The sequence below is a fragment of the Myotis brandtii genome, unplaced genomic scaffold (assembly GCF_000412655.1).
Source record: "Myotis brandtii unplaced genomic scaffold, ASM41265v1 scaffold471, whole genome shotgun sequence".
Classification (NCBI taxonomy): Eukaryota; Metazoa; Chordata; class Mammalia; order Chiroptera; family Vespertilionidae; genus Myotis; species Myotis brandtii.
Genome location: NW_005367989.1, coordinates 3,470,596 through 3,490,418, shown reverse-complemented (window position 1 = coordinate 3,490,418; position 19,823 = coordinate 3,470,596). Strand labels below are relative to the sequence as shown.

General features: G+C 34.8%; 1 protein-coding gene across 5 annotated transcripts in view; it reads left to right on the top strand.

The window, feature by feature from the left end:
- The window catches only part of ADGRB3 (adhesion G protein-coupled receptor B3), a 716,195-nt gene that overhangs the window by 369,345 nt on the left and 327,027 nt on the right, over positions 1–19,823 (top strand). For all 5 annotated transcript variants that reach the window (XM_005875869.2, XM_014547407.1, XM_014547406.1 and 2 more), the window contains 3 exons: positions 5,963–6,112; positions 7,158–7,233; positions 18,326–18,428. In XM_005875869.2, coding sequence (XP_005875931.1) covers positions 5,963–6,112; positions 7,158–7,233; positions 18,326–18,428 — 329 coding nt within the window. The remainder of the gene's footprint in view (positions 1–5,962; positions 6,113–7,157; positions 7,234–18,325; positions 18,429–19,823) is intronic.

Below are 19,823 nucleotides of genomic sequence, written 5' to 3'. Positions count from 1 at the left end.
TGTGTGCCGCTCCTGGGATGAGAGGATCCTACACTGTGTAATGGGGATGGTGGAAATGGAACGGAGGGTGCACTGTGCTCTCAGCACTGGGGTCCTTGCAGCCGCCCCAGCCTAGTGGCTGTGTTTCCTGGAAAGTGATGGCTACATACTGCTCTCTAGTGAGCTGGATCTTTCTCTATCGCCTTCATATTGCTCATCCCAGCCTTTTGGGAAAGTAAACAGAGTAAATGAGGGAGGCAGAGCAAAGAGGAGAACAACTAAAAATCTGTCTGTTTGAATGTCTGAGTGTTTCCTATAAGCCACTGTTTTAGAATTCTAAAATGTGATTTTTCATAGAGATGTGAAAACATAAAGATTATGCTGCACGTATTGATATATATAATCTCAATATCCCCTTTTGGTAACCACTGTTCTTCAGTCGTATCTAGTTTTGATCTCCTGTTAGACAAGTGAAAGAGTTTTATTTCCTCTACTTGAATCATTATACTTGTCTTTTATAGTCAGTCCAAAAAATATTACAGTAAGGCAAAGTAAATTTGGTATACATTTGTTAGGTAAAAATCAAACTGCACCACAGAGTGCAAAATCATTTACTACTGAGGATACTGATAATAACAGTATCTCCCAAGGTTGTCTTAAATATAATTAAGATGATCATGTGTAAAGCACTTGGCTAAATGCCGTGGTGAGAACAGTGCCTAGCACAAAGGAGGCATTTGATAGATACTTACGGAATTATTGTACAGTCAGTATCAGCTGTTATTCCCTTCTCTTCCAACTGCCCTTAGCATTGTTGTATAAATACAAAAAAAAAACATAGCTTTTTTTGCTCTAGCTGGTTTTCTCAGTGGATAGAGCATAGGCCTGTGGACTGAAGAGTCCTGGGTTCGAGTTCAGTTAAGGGCACGTACCTAGGTTGCAGGTTCCTCCCCAGCCCAGGCCCTGGCCAGGCCCATGCAGGGGGCAACCAATTGATGTGTTTCTCTCACATTTATATTTCTCTCTTACTTTCCCTCTCTCTTCCACTCTCTCTAAAAGTCAATGGAAAAATATCCTCAGGTGAGGATTAAAAACCAGGGCTTTTTAAGCTGTTAAGTGCCAGGGGGTTACACTGCATGCAGATTCTACTCAGTCCTTGTGTGCTTGCTGTATGTGCATGAACAAAACTATCAGTTGCCTACCTTATTTCATCCTCCAAAATCCTGATGTAGTAGCTAATATCATTCCCATGTTACAGAATAGGAAGTTGAGGCACAGAGAGGTTAGGCCATTTGCCCAGTGTCACACAACATGTAAGATGAACATGGAATTTATTTTCTAAAATGAGACTTTTGAGAGTGATAGGGGATACTATTCATAATTACACAAAACAGGGATAAACTGAGATTGCCCCCACAAAAAATTAGAACATTATAGTTACCCTAAAATACCAGGGTTTTGAATCCAGGGCCCAGGTACAGAGTCCACACTTAAGCCATCCTGGTAAGCGCCCACTTTCCTTTACTGACCCTCCTTTGCCCATTTGGCTTCTTCCTGCCGCATTCACCCACGCACATTTGCTCCACAGTGTTTTCTTTCTACCTGCCTTCCATTATCCATGATGCAACTGGTGTACAAATTAACTAACTCTAACTTGTTTGTGCACCATTCACATAAGAATGAAGAACACATAGTCCCCATCCTCCAGGACCTCGGTAAAAGCAAAAGGGTAAAACATCGTGAAATAAGGCTAGAAGCACCACCCTGCTTGATGAACCAAAGGAGGGCTCAGTGGTCACACACACACACACACACACACAGAAAAAAACACACCTCTTGTGCTTTTAGATCCATCTGCAAAAATTCCCTATTCTTTCTGATGAGCAAAAATCTATACTGAACATGAATCCTTTAAGAGCTTGGCCTGTAACAGACATGATGCTTTCAAAGGACTGCAGATCCAAGGTCAAAATAAAAGTATTAAAATTGCAAAATGAAAATGCAGCTGGTTTTACACCAAAGTTTATCAGTGATGAGTCACCTATTTTTATTACATAAGAGATCAAATCTAGTGTTGTAATGAAAACACAATACAGTGAATTTAGGGTAATTCTTGGAGCATTCAAAAGATGTACCTATTTGTTCAGGGGCACTGTGTTTTTTGAGTTTTCTTCTAAGTACTTTAACTTCTGTAAGAAAAACTTTTTTCTCTGCTCAAAGTCACTAATCATCATAGAGATGCAAATTAAAACCTCTATGTGATATCACCGCACAGGTATCAGAATGGCTACCATCACTAAATCAACAAATAACAAGTGCTGGCAAGGATGTGGAGAAAAGGGAACCCTAGTGCACTGCTGGTGGGAATGCAGACTGGTGCAGCCACTGTGAAAAACAGTAGGGAGGTTCCTCAAAGAATTAAAAAGGCAACTGGCTTTTGCCCCAGCAATCCCACTTCTGGGACTATATCCAAAGAAACCCAAATAACTAATTCAAAAGAATATATGCACCCCTTTGTTCATTGCAGTATTATTTACAATAGCCAAGATCTATGCCCATCAGTAGATGAGTGTACGGTATAAAAAAGCTATGATACATTTACACATGGCTGTAAAAAAAAAAAGGAAAGAAATATTACCTTTTGTGACAGCATGGAATGATCTGAGGATCTGGAGAGTATTATGCTAAGTGAAATAATCCAGTTAGAGAAAGACAAATACCATATGATCTCATTTGTATTGTGGGGTAGGTGGAGGTAGGCAAAGGGGGAAAAGGAGGAAGGGAAGAATCTTTGATTGGGGCGATGGACACACAATGCAGTGTGCAGATGATGTTTTCTTGAGTTGTATACTTGAAACCTATATGGTTTTGCGAGCCATTGTTACACCAATAAATTCAATAATAATAAAAAAGGCATTTTCTCAGTGTTGAGGAAAGCTGCTCTATCGTCTAAACTCCCACAATAACTGTTTTTAATGCAGAAATTATTACAGAACCAAAGTATATAGCTTTGCACTTGTGCTTTTCATTCAGGTATACACCTTTGCCAGTCCTGGGAGCATATTTACTCTTGACATAGTTGAAGACATTCATTTTAAATCATACCTCTTTAGTGCTCACTCAACGTATGAGCTTCCCAGTTCACTAAAGACTATAAATGCATCTAAAGTCTACCTAGGGGTTTTAAACGGTTAAACTCGGTCAAGAAGGGAAATAATTGAGGATTGGATTGAGCCAGGTGTCTGGTACAGGGACTGAAAGAAGCAGGACATAAAAGCCCTCTTTAAAGCATTTTTGCTGTGTGGAAATAGGTTTTCTGGTTAATCAGTGCAGGGTCATAAAAAACCGCAATGTCTTCTTAAGGACCTTCCTCGTGTGTTTAAGATAAAGATGTATAATTTTAAATACTTCATATTTTAAGGAACATGTATGTTGATAATTTGAAGGCTAACATTTGAATCTATAAAGTATCCCTTTTTATAATTATTTATTAAAAATACCATCTTTAAAACTGCATTCTTACTAAAATTAATGAATAAATGTTTTTATGTATCTTTATGCTCAGTTCAAAGGACTTTTGTAGAGATTTAATAGTGATCCTAATTTATTTTTATATTCCTTTAATCTAAACTGTGTTCAAAAGTACAATATAGCCCTGACCGGTTTGGCTCAGTGGATAGAGTGCCAGCCTGAGGACTAAAGGGTCCCGGGTTTGATTCCTGTCAAGGGCATGTACCTTGGTTGTGGGCACATCTCCAGTAGGGAGTGTGCAGGAAGCAGCTGAATCGATGTTTCTCTCTCATCAATGTTTCTAACTCTCTATCCCTCTCCTTCTCCCTTCCTCTCTGTAAAAAATCAATAAAAACTATTTTTTTAAAAGTACAATATAATCTATATAGTCATAATTAAAAAGCCAATGCACTTCTAATTGAAGAATGAATGCATTTTATAAAGAGAGATAGATGAACATTTAAATATAACATTTTTATATTTTTAAGAACATGGTATTATACTAAAATTTATTCAGGATGAAATGATATAGAGTTGATAGAAACTATGTCTTCTCCATTTTTTATTTCTTCTTTCTGTTAAGTTTTTCTTTTCATATATATGGAAACAGAGGAATTATTAGACTTCAAGGCCCAGCAATTTATCTTTCATTATTTTTATAGGAGGAACCAGTTGTGTGACAGTAAAAACAAACAAAAAAAAACAACCTTCATTTCTCTTCACTAGATTTAGAGCAGAAGTGAAATAAATTTCCTTTAACACCAATAAAACGAAAGTTAGAATGAAGGAGTTGGGAAGTAGATGAGCTTAGTTTTGCATATTGGATAGAGTTTCCGGTAGGACTCTGAAGAAAGAGTGTACTGCAATATAGTGACCATCTATGTGCAATGGAGGATTTGGACCTTAAGGACACTTGAATTGAGTTATTGTTGGACAACAAAGACTATATGGTTTGAAAAATGAAGGAAATTAAAATACTAGTAATTAGAGATGTTATCTGAAAACAGGACTTAACATTCATAACTAATTTATGTACTCTCTTTCCTTCACCATTTAGTTACAAAATCCCTTTTTAGGCTTATTATATCAAACTAGAGGCCTGATGCACAAAATTCGTGCAAGAGTAGGCCTTCACAGCCGCAGCGGCTGCCTCAATCCCACAGCTGCAGCCCCGACTTCATCTGGAAGGTCGTCCGGAAGGACATCTGGACGGTTTTGGTCAATTTGCATATTACACTTTTATTATTATAGATTACAGGCCAAATGAAATTCGATCTGATGCTGATAATGGATGTGTAGAATAGCTTAAAAGTGCTTTAATAAAGTATAATAATACATACCCAATTTAATTTGGAACTCAGCCAGTAGTGCAGTAATATATTTATACAACTAATATCATTGAACTTTTCATTTTCATCCTCTCTTGCTTTAAATTACAAGTTTCTTTAGAATGAAATCCACTTATGAGGAGCCTAATGCTTTCTTACTTTTGCCTTCCTATTGTGATAGCTTTTAGAGATTCCCTATCATCTTTCCATTTAAATCCTGCATGGGGCACCTAAAACCAATGTAGAACAATTATGGTCCTATGTAAAGGTTATAAAAATTACATTACTTAATTGAAATGTATATAATCAATAAGTGCTTAAGTATTTATCATTATAGTTTTATTATATGTAATTTTATGTGTATTTGTATATCTATATATATTAGTACTTATAATAAAACATATATCCAGGCATTAGCAAACATATAATTAATAATTTTTTCAATATGTTAAAATAGTTATTACAAATAAAGACACAATTTTTATTCATATATATATAATATTTATTTGTTACTTTCAATTGTGGGGTCACAGTTTAAGAATTGTTTGTTGTATTTGTTTACTATTTCTGCATGTTATATTGGTTCTGTGGTTATAGCATTCATGGTGCCTCATTATGTGCATTCTGACAGTTCTGACCCCCAGAGCAATATGGCTTTGTTTTCCATGTCTTCATGACATTCCACCTAATCCATGAACAATTTTTCCCAAAGACAATGTTCAGATGTAAATACAAAAAAAATGTTCTGAATATAAAGTTTAGATTTAAATGCAAAATTTAGTCTGTGGGTCAAGTGTGTTAATCAAAATATTTAACAAAAAAAATACAGCTTGAGCTTCGAACAATTGAAATGGAGGCCTACCACAAATAACCTGTATGGTGGTACCTGCTGGTACTTTTCGAATATCCACCCCACCATTGACCTTCATTGAATGATTCCTGCCGAAAGCAACAAAAACCCAGGTTGATAAGTAAAAGAATTAGCAACCTTAATGCATATTGTTTCATAGAAGAACTGTCTGTTTTGTAACTCTGATAAATGTAATTTTGGCTCGAAATTTTATTTTGAATATACTATATGGTTTAATATGATCACGTTTGATTGCTCTGGAAGGTTTGAGTTGACATTATTACTTTTTTAATAGTGGCTAGCATTCAGAAACTTCCTGCAGCCTCTGTTCTGACGGACATCAACTTCCCAATGAAAGGACGGAAGGGAATGGTTGACTGGGCAAGAAACTCAGAAGACAGAGTAGTCATTCCAAAAAGCATTTTTACTCCTGTGTCATCAAAAGGTATGTATGTGAGATAACTTGGGTTTTGACAACATATTTCTGATAAGATCATTTAATAAAAGTCTATATTGTTGTATACTTGAAACCCATCTGGTTTTATTAACCAATGTCACCCCAATAAATTCAATAAAAATATTTTAAAAGAAGAAAATATTTTTAAACAGGATGTCAGGTATAGTATTCCATGGAGCTTAAGGGAAAAAAATAAAGAAAAGATAAATATTTTAAAAAATTAAAAGTATAAAAATAAAAAAGTCTGGTCATAAATCTCCATATATTAAACAATTTAGAAACAGTCACTAAACTAATTTTGTACAAGAGAAAACTTACATTTGGTCTTTAAATCTCTCAATTTACTGGAGCAAAGGATCTATTTAAATGGAAAAAAGTACAAGTGCAAAGTATAGACCTAAGCTTGACATGGTCAGGTTTCCGTATTGACAGGCTTATCCCATTGGAAAGCCTGAGGCTTAATGTTTTAACTTCAGGTAATGAAAATGTCTTGCATTTTCCAGGCAAAGTCATTTTTATTTCTTCCACCTCACATTTGTTATGGTTTGAAAATATTCTTTTGGTGTATAAAAACAGATTTAAGAAAAAGTTAAGTTTTAAGAACATCTTCGTTTGTCTCTAAAATTAATGTCGATTTTGGACAGTGACATTGTGGTCTTAATTCTTACCTTGGAAATTTTGACCTCATGACTTAGAGCTGCAAAAGGAGAATTGGCTGTCTTTCCTCATATCTTTGGGGCTTTAAACTTATTAGCTATAATGATAGTTTCTTCTCTTAACCTGATGAAGGAAGGTTACTTCAAAGGATGGTTATTTTCTGATATAAAACCACTAACAATACATCTTTTAGAGCTTCAGTCAGTGTGTGGAGTGTGGGGAATAACCTTCCCATTCATGGTTAAAAAGGCATTTCTTTTACCCAGCTTTCATCAGCAAGTCCTGGGATCCCCTAGTAATTAGTAGATTAAAGTTTTATAAGACATAGCATGTTTCTTGCTGTTTTACTAATATTTTAAAATTTTATTCTTTCTAGAATTAGATGAGTCATCTGTATTTGTTCTTGGAGCAGTCCTGTACAAAAACTTAGATCTAATTTTGCCCACTCTGAGGTAAGTTGCAAAGTAATAAGCTGCTGAAACCTTTGTACATTATTCCAAAAAATGTAATTATAGCTCATTCTATGAAAGTAGTCTGACAAGCTTTGTTAATACAAAAGGCTTTTCCTAAGTGAAATAGAAAATACCAATTTAAGGAACAGCTTATTAGCATACTATGCATTTCAAAACAATTAGAAAGGATGATTTTGGTCTGTGAGTATAGCCCTGCAATTCTTTTGTGACTAATCTTGACTTGTCTTAAGACTGACGAGGAGAAAAAAAAACACCTCAAGTCTTTATAAAGAAATGGTTTGTTTTAAAATTAATGTCTTCTCTATTTATTTGTACATAATGGTACTGTTCATAAACATTGCATGAAATTAAAAGAGTGTCATGATGACTGGGAATACATGGTTTTTTCCTTCATTTGCACAAGATCTCAATTTGTTTCTAAATATATACTCAATTATAGTCACATTAAGAAAAAATGCTATTGTTCAATTAGAGTACTATTTTTGGAAGAAATCTTTTCATTTCTTTTCTCCCAGTCATTAAAGAAACAATTACAAATAGTAATTCTACCAACATCCATTTGTTTTATCTATTGTCTTAACTAATTTACCTAGTCTCACAGAAGGCATCACTTGTATCTATTTGGATGGTTATGTTACCACTCATGATGACCTGTCTCCTCCATCACGCCTCATTTGGAGGACTGAGATAAAGTTGTATTTCAGTTAAACACAGCCACAGTTGCAGTGAGCTCTTACTCATACCCTCATGAATACAACTGCACATTTTTAGGGAGGAGAGACTGTGAATGATGTGTACCGTTATACCAGGGGTATAACAAATGGTCTAATAAATAAAACCAATTAGAGTTCAGTCCAGCAGAAAAAGGCCTCCCAAAGAAGCAACTAGGTTTTTGCAGCTGCAGTGAGTAGTCACAATTCTTTGGAGAAAGTCTATGTACAGCAAATTGCAATATAGTTGGTGAGTCATCAAGAGTCCCACTCGAGACAATGCAGGTTCTCCTTCATCTACAGAGACATTTATGGGAATTTAGTCTTCTTTAACTCTCTTCTCTGGGTGGAATTTGGGCTTTCTGAATTTGAATAGGTTTGTATTTGGTTTTGTTCTACTCATAACAAGTTTTCAAAACTAGTAAGTTTACTCTCAACTTTTCTACTGGCTTTATTAAAACACATTGGTATGTACAACTACCCACAGATAAAACTGATTTATAGTGGCACTGCCTCTACCCTTGTGTATGATGTTCATTTGAGGGGAAATGAGCTGAAGTTACAAGTAACCAGATACTCTATGTTACATACTTATTTCCACAGGGAGTTCACTTGTGTAAAGTTCATCTTTCAAGAATTTGAGACACTTCTTTGAATCAGACGACTTGGGTTTTCATTCCAATTTAAAATAACCAAAAAAATGATAAACTTGTCCAGTCACTGAGTAATCATCTGCCTTCAGTTCAACTTTAAAAATAGAAGCACTTCATGTGCAATTTCACTCTATTTACTGCTGAGGGGTATGGTGAATGCAAATAAAATATTCACCATAAAGTGATTTAGACTGTGAATGAATTTCCCCACATGACTAACAAAGTTGTGTTGTGATTCATCTTGTTTTGTGTTATACCAGAGCTCAATCACCCACACAAATAATAGCAGGTCATTCCAAGTTTCATAAACCGATACAGTCAAGGGAATTGGAAATGTATCTAGGGATATCAGCTTTTTGTAAAAAGAAAACACATTTACTTAGCATTTCAACATTGTTGTAAAAGCATGGCAAAGGCAGTGGTCACTACAGCTGGTGGGTAGATTAAAGGATGTATTATGGGTGATTTCATGGATAAAGTGGGGAGCCATTTGGAGCTTTGAATCCCTTAATACATTGTTTGCGGGTAGTTTTTATCGTGCGCTAACAGGTGGCTCTACTACTTACAGTCAACGTAAAACGTATAAATACGTTTCCCACATACAATGTGTTTAATATCCCCGTGAGACAAGAGATTCAGATTAGCCTTTGAGCAAGTCACTGACTTTTTTTTTATAAAGTGGGGTTGACCTCAAAGGTTCTTTCCAACTTCAAAAATCCCCTGTCTTTATCACAGTAAAATTATGAACTTTTTAGAGTTCTGACATATTCCTTAGCTTTAAATCCTTGATAACCTTTGAATAAGAATTATAACTATGTATACCAACTTATACTTTCTGTGTACAAAGTAATTAGGTAAATGACTATGGGAAATCAATATTCACATTTAGATTCATTGACCAGAAATAATGACATAGCAAGATCAAGATGAAATATTTAAGTACTATTTGAAAAATGAAATATTTGCATTTACTTCTCATTTTCTTTTCTTTTGTACAGTAGAATAATCAAAGTGAGCATTTTTAGGCTTGTTATTTTTTCCTTTTCAAAAAGTTGTCCTACACAGTTTAGTGAGTAATTGTACCAAATATAGATCTTCTACATAGAGTAAGCCTTTTAATGGGCAAGGGTGATATTTTGTTTTATAGTCATTCGATAAACATTTACTAAGCAGCAACCCTGCTAACCTTACTATCTTAATTCTTTTAAATTTCCTGAAAGGTCAGAATTCCCAGAACAATGCTTAATAAATTATAAAGGTCCAAGAAATGTTTACTGGAATAATTGTCTTATATGATAGGACATCCCATATAAGCCATTTATAAAAATAGAGTACATAGAAATTTGGTGCTTAAAATATGAAAATATATTACATACATATTATTGTTTATTGTCTAAATTTGACTGAATTAAACCCAATAGGAAATGCAATATCTTCTCATTCAAATTTAAAAAATATGTATAAATTTACTCTATATATTTACTTATTATTTACCAAATTTCCATAACACACTTTCCTCAGTGATCATTTTACTAATTATCTGTTGACATTTTCGCAGCCAAGTTTCCCATACACAGAATAATGTTAGGATTCTGTTAAGTTTCACGGGATTTTATATTTTGATATACTCATCTTCAAAACAATACTTTGCATAATTTTCCTCATGGGGACTGGAAAGAAGAACTTCATGTAATGTTTTGAATAGATATAATTTAAAATTTTTCCTTCATACAAAGACATAAATAGCTGCATATTGACTCTTTTACTTAAAATTTTCTTTTCGTCTCTTGCCCTAATATAAATGTAGCTATTCTCTCTGCTGTAATTTTTATGTTACTGCTTGATCGTCTTTCCTTTTACATAAAGCATATTAAAATTATCTCTTCCAATGTAGGAAATATGCTCTACTCAAGTCCAAACTAAATATGTGCTGCTATTGTCAGCCTCCCACTTTTATTCTTCTTCAGAAAAATTTCTTACTGTATCGGTTTATGAAACTTGGAATGATCTGATTTTATTTGTGTGGGTGATTGAGCTCTGATATAACACAAAACAAGATGAATCACAACACAACTTTGTTGTGATTAAAAAGCATAGAACCAGTGGATATTAATGCGGCAAGGCCCTTTAAAGGTTAGTACCCACCAGAACTCTAATTTTTAGATGAAAGAACTGAACTCCTTATTGCTTCAGTGACCTGCCCAAGCTTATATGCCCAGTAAGTGACTGAGTTCTAATCCAACTCCAGTATTCTGCCTGCCAAAACCAAGACTCTCCTCTATGAGGCTAGCATCCATTCCTTTAATCAGTACATCCATGGACCTCTATATTAATGTGTACACATATATATCTTCTGCAGAAAACCTTGTAAGGCCCAGGAGGAGGTGGCCATGTGTGGGCAAGCTCAAGGTACTTTGGGTTCACCTTGGTGGCCCCAACTCAAGCTACTGATAGTAAGGCTAGAGGCTGTCACTCTTCTACCCCCTTGAGACCACTTTTGGGCCTGACAGGTGAAGGCTGGGCAGCCTAGGTCAGAGGGATAGTTAGGGGGAGGTGAGGGCACCTAAACACAGGCCCCACTCAGGTCAAAGAACTAACAACCATTCACAACCTGGCAAGCACTTCAACTGCTGGTGAGGTTTTTAAACTGTAATAACCTTTTAGTTTGGCAATATCAAGATGCTTTAAAAATGCATTGCCATTGATACAGAAATGCCACTTTTAAGAACTGACTTTATGGAAATTATCTCTAAGGAAAAAAAGGTGCATCCACGCATACACTTAAGCCAAATAGGTCAAGAAACAGTTGTAAACAATCCACTTTCTGATTCATTTAATAAAGTCAGGTTTTGGTTTTGTAGGAAAATCACAATACTTTTGAGTGTGGGAGTAATGTGTAGTTTTCCTGGTAAGACATGGAGAAGATGTAATCCTGTTAAAAAATAATAAGCACTTTAATATAGCTATTAACATTCAAGATATTGTGAAGGATCTAATTAAAATTATATGCAAATTCCACTATTATTAAAATGCCAGGAAAATACAGCTGATCAAAAAACAACCAGTGGCTGTTTGAAAATTATCTTTTAAAAATGAACAAATTCCAATAATGCAAAATCACATGAATGTGCTGTCAAGTGCACCAACCTAATGGAGATAAATTATCCTGAATTTTTTCATATTTAGGAAACGGAATTCATTAGAGTTTCCAATATTATGGGAATTAAAAGCAATCAGGAAAGCAATTGTACTAAGTAATACTGAAAATAATAAAGAAGTGAAAACAATCACTTTTATACCAATACTTCCTGAAGGTACTCAACCTGAAGTAGACAATTCTCTCAACTGCCCCTGTTCTTCAGTTTTAAGATCTAATCTTTGAAACTTGCTTCTACATTCTGAGTTTGAAATGAAATATTGTAGTTTTGTGATGGTCTGTAACTTTTAATAATGTCCTACCATGAGGAAATTAATATCATCTATGAGGATAATAGTTTGCTTGGCTAATGCTTTTAAATATTTTAGTATTATATATTCAGTATATTATTTACAAGAATCTGAATTTAATTTAGCCATATCTATTAAAAGTGAGTTTAAATCCCTGATTACTTAGCTTCTTTGTAGTCCTAAGTGTTAACGCCCTTTAGCAAACATAATTTCAAATTCCATTTAGTTCTCAAAGCTCTGTTAGCCTAACCCTAACCCTACATTTTAGCAGCCATGAGCTGATTTTAGTTTTATAAACAAATGTATGGAACTTAATAATTTTGATGAAGTCCCAAGTACCTAGGACATATGTGAAACCATCTATTTTATTTTGTTTTTATTAAAATTAGGGGGGGGGGCTTGTTTAAAACAATTAGGAAAACTCTATTTAGAAGTTACATGAGCCCTAGCTGGTTTGGCTCAGTGAATAGAGCATCGGCCTGCAAACTGAAAGGTTCCAGGTTTGATTCCGATCAGGGGCACATGCCCAGGTTGTGGGCTTGATCCCCAGTGGGGGGCTTGCAGGAGGCAGCCAATCAATGATTCTCTCTCATCATTGATGTTTCTATGTCTCCCTCTCCCTTCTTCTCTGAAATCAATAAAAAATATATTCCAAAAAAAGAAGGTACATGAACTATATTCTGAACATGGAAAGAGGCTACTCTAATTTTAAAATTTTTCATTAAATGATAAACATCTTTTTACTGTACTTTATCTGGTTATACTTTATTTGAACATTTAGTTCCATAACCCTCTCCACTGATATATCTCCTGTAATTGCATTTTTCTTAATGTGGTAAGACACACCTTACATGAAATTTACCCTCTTAACTATTTTTAAGTGTACAGAATAGCAGTGTTCACTATATGCACCTTATCGTGCAACAGATCTCTAGAAATTTTTCATTTCATAAAATTGAAACTCTGTACTCCTTGAACAATAAGTCACCTTTTACCATCTCCCCTAGCCCCTGGAAATCACCATTCTACCTTCTGTTTCTAAAAAATGGGACATTTTAGATACCTCAAAGAAGAGGAATCATGCAGTGTTTGCCTTTTTGCAACAGGCTTATTTCACTTTAGCATAATGTCCTCAAATCTTATGCATGTTGTAGCATATGACAGAGTTTCTTTCTATAATAATCCTATATAATAAAAAGCCTAATATGAAAATCAACCAAACAGCAGAACGACCGGTGGAACGACCAGTTGCTATGACACACACTGACCACCAGGGGGCAGATGCTCAATGCAGGAGCTGCCTCAGCCCGTAGGCCCCAGGCCAACCAAGGCAGGTGCCAGTGCCCCCCCATCTCCTGATCGCCCCACCAGTAACCCTGCAGAGGGTGGTGACAGGCGGCGGTGGTGGGGGCAGGGCTGGCAAGCGGGCAGCGCCAGGTCGGCCAAGGCAGGTACCAGTGCCCCCGCCCCATCATCCCTCCAGTAGCCCCACAGATCATTCCATCTGCAAACAGAGATAATTTTTTTCTTCCTTTCCAATTTGTTTGCTCTTTATTTCTTTTTCTTGCTTTGGTTAGGAATTTCAGTACTATATTAAATGGAAGGTGCAATTGATGGCATTCTTGCCTTTTTCCTGATCTTGCAGTGAACACTCTCAGTTTTCCACCATTGAGTATGATATAGTTGTAGATTTTTCATATATGGCCTTTAGTATGTTGAGGTACATTCCTTCTATACCTAATTTGTTGAGAGTTTTTTAACATAAAAATGTTGATTTGTTTAAGTGCTTTTTCTGTACCAATTAAGATGAACATACATTTTTTTACCTTCATTATGTTAACGTAGTATATTACATTGACAGATTTTCATATGTTGAACCATCCTTGCATCTCAGCAATACATCACTTGATCATGGTGTATGATCTTTTTAATGTGATGTTGAATTTGGTATTATGTTTAGAATATTTGCACCAATATCTACTAGGGATATGGGCCTGTAGTTTTCATTTCTTGTGATATCTTTGTCTGATTTTGTTATCAGGGTAATGCTGGCCTCATAAAATGAATTTTGAATTATTCCCTCCCCATCAGTGCTTTGGGAGAGTTTGAGAAGAGATTATATTTTACATGTTTGGGGGAATTCTTCAGTGAATTAATTTGATCATGGTCTTTTTGTTGTCATTGGGTGGTTTTTGATTACTAAGTCAATCTTACTATTTATATAGTTATGTTTATTTCTTCAAGAATCAGTCTTGGTAGGAATTTGATTTCTTTTAAGTTACTCAGTTTATTGACATATAGTAGTCTCTCATGACCCTCTTTATTTCTGTGACATCAGTTGTAATGTCTCCTCTTCATTTCTGATTTTTCTTATTTGAGTTTTCACTCTTTTTTTTAAAGTTATTCTAGCTAAGAGATTATCAAATTTGTTGTGTTTTTTTTTTAAAAAAACAAACCAAGTCTTAAGTTTGGTTGAAATTTTCTATTGATTTTCTCTTCTCTATTTTATTTATTTATTCTCTAATCTTTATTAATTTCTTTCCTTCTGCTAACTTTGTGTTTAGTTGTTCTTTTTCTAGCTGCTTGCAATGTAAAGTTAGATTGATGATTTGAGCTTTTTTTTCTTTGTAAGTGGAGGCATTTAGTCTTATATCTTTCGGTCTTCATACTGCTATTGTTGCATTCCATATGTATTTGTATGTTGTGTTTTTATTTTCATTTGATTAAATATATTTTTAAACTTTTTGTGTGATCTCTTCTTTGAGCCATTGATTGTTCAAGAGAGTATTGTTTAATTTCCACATATCTGTGAATTTTATAGTTTTACGTTGATTTCTAGTTTCATTCCACTGTGGTCAGAAAGAAAAACTTTTTTCTTTTTTTTAAAATATATTTTTAATTATTTCAGAGAGGAAGGCAGAGGGAGAGATAGAAACACCAATGATGAGAATCGTTGATCAGCTTGCCTTCTGCATGCCCCCTACTGGCGATTGAGGCTGCAACCCAGGCATGTGCCCTTGACTGGAATCGACCCTGGGACCCTTCAGTCCGCAGGCCGATTCTCTATCCACTGTGCCAAACTGGCTAGGGCAGAAAGAAAACTTGATATGATTTTAATCATCTTAAATTTAAGGCCTTTTATTTTTTATATTTTTTATTGATTTCAGAGAGGAAGGGAGAGGGAGATAGAGAGATAGAAACACCAATGATGATAGATCAACAGCCTCCTGCACACCCCGAATGGGGATTGAGCCTGCAACCCAGGCATGTGTTCTTGACTGGAATTGAACATGGGACTCTTCAGTCCACAGGCTGATGCTCTATCTACTGAGCCAAACCGGCTAGGACTGTTAAGGCCTTTTAATGACTCACCTGTGATCTATCCTGGAGAATGCTCTATATGCATTTGAGAAGAATGTATATTCTGCTGCTGTTGGATGGAATGTTATATATGCCTGTTAGTCCAAGTGTTCTATAGTGTTGTTGAAATTCTCTGTTCTTTTTTATTATGCTATCTGATTAATCTAACCATTATTCTATTATTGTGTTACTGTCTTTCTCTTTTAAGTCTGTCACTGTTTACTTCATATATTTGGGTACTCAGTTGTTAGGTACAGGTATGTTTATAATTGTTATATCTACCTGGATAATTGACCCTTTCATTATTTTATATATATTTTTTGTCTCTTATTACAATGTTTCGACTCAATGATTATTTTGTGTGCTACAAGTATGACCGTCCTTGCTCTCTTTTGGTCATCATTTGCATGGAATATTCTTTTCCATCTTTCCGTTTCAGCCATGTATGTCCTTATACCTAAAGTGAATCTCTTGTAAACAGTTGCATTGCATTTTATAATCACTTTTTTGCTTTCTTTGAGATAGGCTTCATAGATATCCTTAGTAACTTAAGCCTTTATTTAAAATGTGAAGAATAACTTAGGTCTCCTTTGAGTGAATAACTCTACCCATTTTTAAATGTTATTGATGCCAAGTAACACAAACTTCAAGGACAGGAAAGATTGTTATTACTCTAGTCATGAAATGCATTTGGCTGTAGATCAGCTTTCCTAGCAATGAACACAAATGTACTAGTAGACCCAGCCAAGAAGCATTAGTAGATCACAAAGCCTGACATAAGGAGCCAGCTTTTCACTTATGCAAATTAGACTCAGTGGATTGAATAAATTAAAACTAATTTTGTACAGTGTACACTTTTTTAATAGGAACCTATTGCATAACATAAATTTGCTGATTTTTCCTTCATTGAACATTTTGATACCATAATATAATTACATTTTAAATCGCCTTGATCAAAAGTTTGATTTTTTAGTATGTGTTTACTTAATAAGGCATTCAAATATTTTTAGCACTGAAATGTGCCAAGCATAATGCAAATGAGGATATATAAATGCTAGATACAAATATTGACTTCATGGAACTTCTAATCTTGTGGAAGGGGACATATCATAGCATTAATGGATGCAGTGGTAGAAATAAGTGCATGTTAGTAGCACAGGGTGGGGGGTAATCACATAAATATGATAAGAACATTCACCTGCATAAATATATTGACATACATCCTTTCCCAAATATATTCTAAATAAGCTCACACACACACACACACACACACACACACACACACACACACACACTCAATGAAAGCCATAAGGCATATTCCTTCCTCTAGGGACCATCTCCATCAGGCCAGGTGAGTAGCTGATGAACCTGGCTCAGAGTAACATACCCTACAGAAGGCTGCTTATCTTAGCTACTTATCTTTATCTTGCTTTCCACAGCCCAGTTTCCCAGAGTCAAAATCCCTACATACCTATACACACAAAGAGATCTTCATAACTCCCTTGACAAATTTATAAATTTCTGGGGTTATTTTTGTAAACTATGTAACTTTTTAAATAATACAAAATATCTGTATGCTATATATATCCTTCTCAATGAACCTTACCATTGATTGACTCACTTAGTATTAAATGAAATACTGGAAACATGAGAGTGGGAGGGGATCAAGTGCAAAGAGGCTCAAGGAAACTGTTGAGGGTGAAGGAGCAGTTGTCTGTCTTAATTTGGTGGTGGCTACATAATAATTACAATTACCAAAAGCATTATACTCCCCACTTAAAATTGATGAATTGTAGTATCTGCAACTAAAGCCTTAAACAACAAAAACGAGGAAAAAAAGTAAATAATTTTGTCTTTGAAAACTGTTGAGTTCCCAGAATTGTACATGTTCTATAGAAAAGCAGGTGGCTTATAGTAAATTAAAAAGGGGGGCTGAAAAATATATTCTATATATGTATATATATTCTAGATATTTATATATTATAAATATTTATATAGATTTATTTAATATATATTTTTCTTCAGAAAGAAATATACTCCTTCAAAAAGCTAAAAGTACAATGACATCTTTAAGTCTCTAAATAATAGTACATGTATAGAATTTTTAAAATGTTGGATGAAACTCTATATGTGCCAGAAGGAGTTGGTTCAGCTTTATGTGTTTATATTTATGTATAATTTTTGCAGTTTGTAAATATAATTATCTTTAAAGCTTCTCTGTGAGTGAACTGTACATGTTACGATAGTTTGAAAGGCAAATATGTTCCGTACACTGAGCATAATGAGATAAAGAGGTGGCCTGTAGATCTCCGTCACTGACATGAATGATGGTCAATAATTATCAACAGCATTTATTTATATTTAAACTCTACTTGCTTTCATGCTACACCACAAATTCATCTTAATGAATTTGGAGATAGTCTTAAATGCCAGGACAGCACTTTGCAAGAAGAATATTTGGTCTCCTGGAGAAAACAAACAAATAAACAAAAAACCTGTTTGATCCATCTTGAGCTCAATGGATTATATTCATTTAAAGATTACCTGAAAGTTTAAATTCACAATCCATCTCTCTTATAGGTGAATCAGATTTAAGTAATTGAAAGCTTGCCAGTGCTATTGCTTTTTCATCTTTCCTGCATCTAAAATGGTAGCAGTCAGCAATAGCTTCCCACTTTCCAAAATGTTCTAATCCACATAGGGTTTGTTTATAACAAAAAATGAACTGTTCTTTCCATGAATAGTAGTTTAGTATCATGTTTTAAATCTACTTGCCCTATTTTTATTTTTTTTGCTTAGGATTTATTTATTTAACATGCTATCCCAACATGTATTAAGCAATAGGAATTTATATTTGTCATCAGTCCCTTTTCCTTGTAATCATTATTTACTGTGTTTCAGAAATTATACTGTCGTTAATTCCAAAATCATCGTGGTCACAATAAGGCCTGAACCCAAAACAACGGATTCGTTCCTGGAGATAGAACTAGCTCATTTGTCTAATGTAAGTATTATTCACTTGCTTGTAGAATTTGTCTTTTAAAGAATATTACCAGTCATGTTTTAACCGATAAGACCATAACACATTTTCTAGGCTTTTTAGAGTTGCAATTTGTTATGAGGATATGTATTTATAGAAGTGAAATGCCATATTATTTTACTCTTTTGTTCATTATAAAATTTTCTTCAGTTTACCTGAGATAATGGAAAATTGTTTATCAGTGTACACATCATTATTGGGCTCTGAGCTAGGCAATGGGGGAGATCATGATGAATAAGTACACGTCTCACCACAAGGTAGAGAAGACTGCCATGTAAATACATAGATTTAATACAGGGTGGGGCAAAAGTAGGTTTACAGTTTTTCATATAGAAAATAATACAATAATTAATAAATAATAATGCAATGATAAATTTTGTGTTTCATATACTCACCACTGTAAACCTACTTTTGCCCTACCTTGTATTTTAGTGCTTGACAATATGACTCTCAAATTATTTTAAGGAATGACTACTAAAAAGAGAAGGAATGCTGAAAAAGAATAAAATTAAGGGAAGCTGTCCAACCAGATGTTAATATATATTCCTGATTCAATAATAAATAGGTCAATAGGCAAAAGGGAGAGTCCAGTAACCAAGTTAATATATGATACAAAAATCATATCATATCAATGGTGAAAGTAATTAATTATTATTATTTGGACAACTTTTTAATCACTTGAAAAAAATTACGTAACCTAGATACTTACTATATATTAATGTAACTTCTAGAGACAGTAATATTTGAAAGCAATAAATATGGTATGATATAAGAATGCTGCCCTACAAACTTTTGTAATTGGCACCCTGGGAATAAGAATTACAAGAATGCTAGGAAAATACAAGGTCAAATAATCATATATTCTTCAGGATTCTATACCAAAAGCAAACATTATAAGGAAAAGGAATGCCTTTACTTCATAAAATTTAACACTAATCCTATCTAATAAAAGACAAAAAGGGCCGAACCGGTTTGGCTCAGTGGATAGAGCGTTGGCCTGCAGACTCAAGGGTCCTAGGTTCGATTCCGGTCAAGGGCATGTACCTTGGTTGCGGGCGCATCCCCACTGGGGGGTGTGCAAGAGGCAGCTGATCGATGTTTCTCTCTCATCGATGTTTCTAATTCTCTATTCCTCTCCCTTCTTCTCTGTAAAAAATCAATAAAATATATTTTAAAAAAATAAAAAAATAAAAGACAAAAAGGGTAATTAACCATACCTCCGCTACACTTCCCATTGGCTAATCAGTGAGATATGCAAATTAACTGCCAACAAAGATGGCGGCCGGCAGCCACACAGCTGAAGCGAGCAGGAGGTTTGCTTGCTCCAGTGATGGAGGAAGCCAAGGTTCCCCGCCTGCC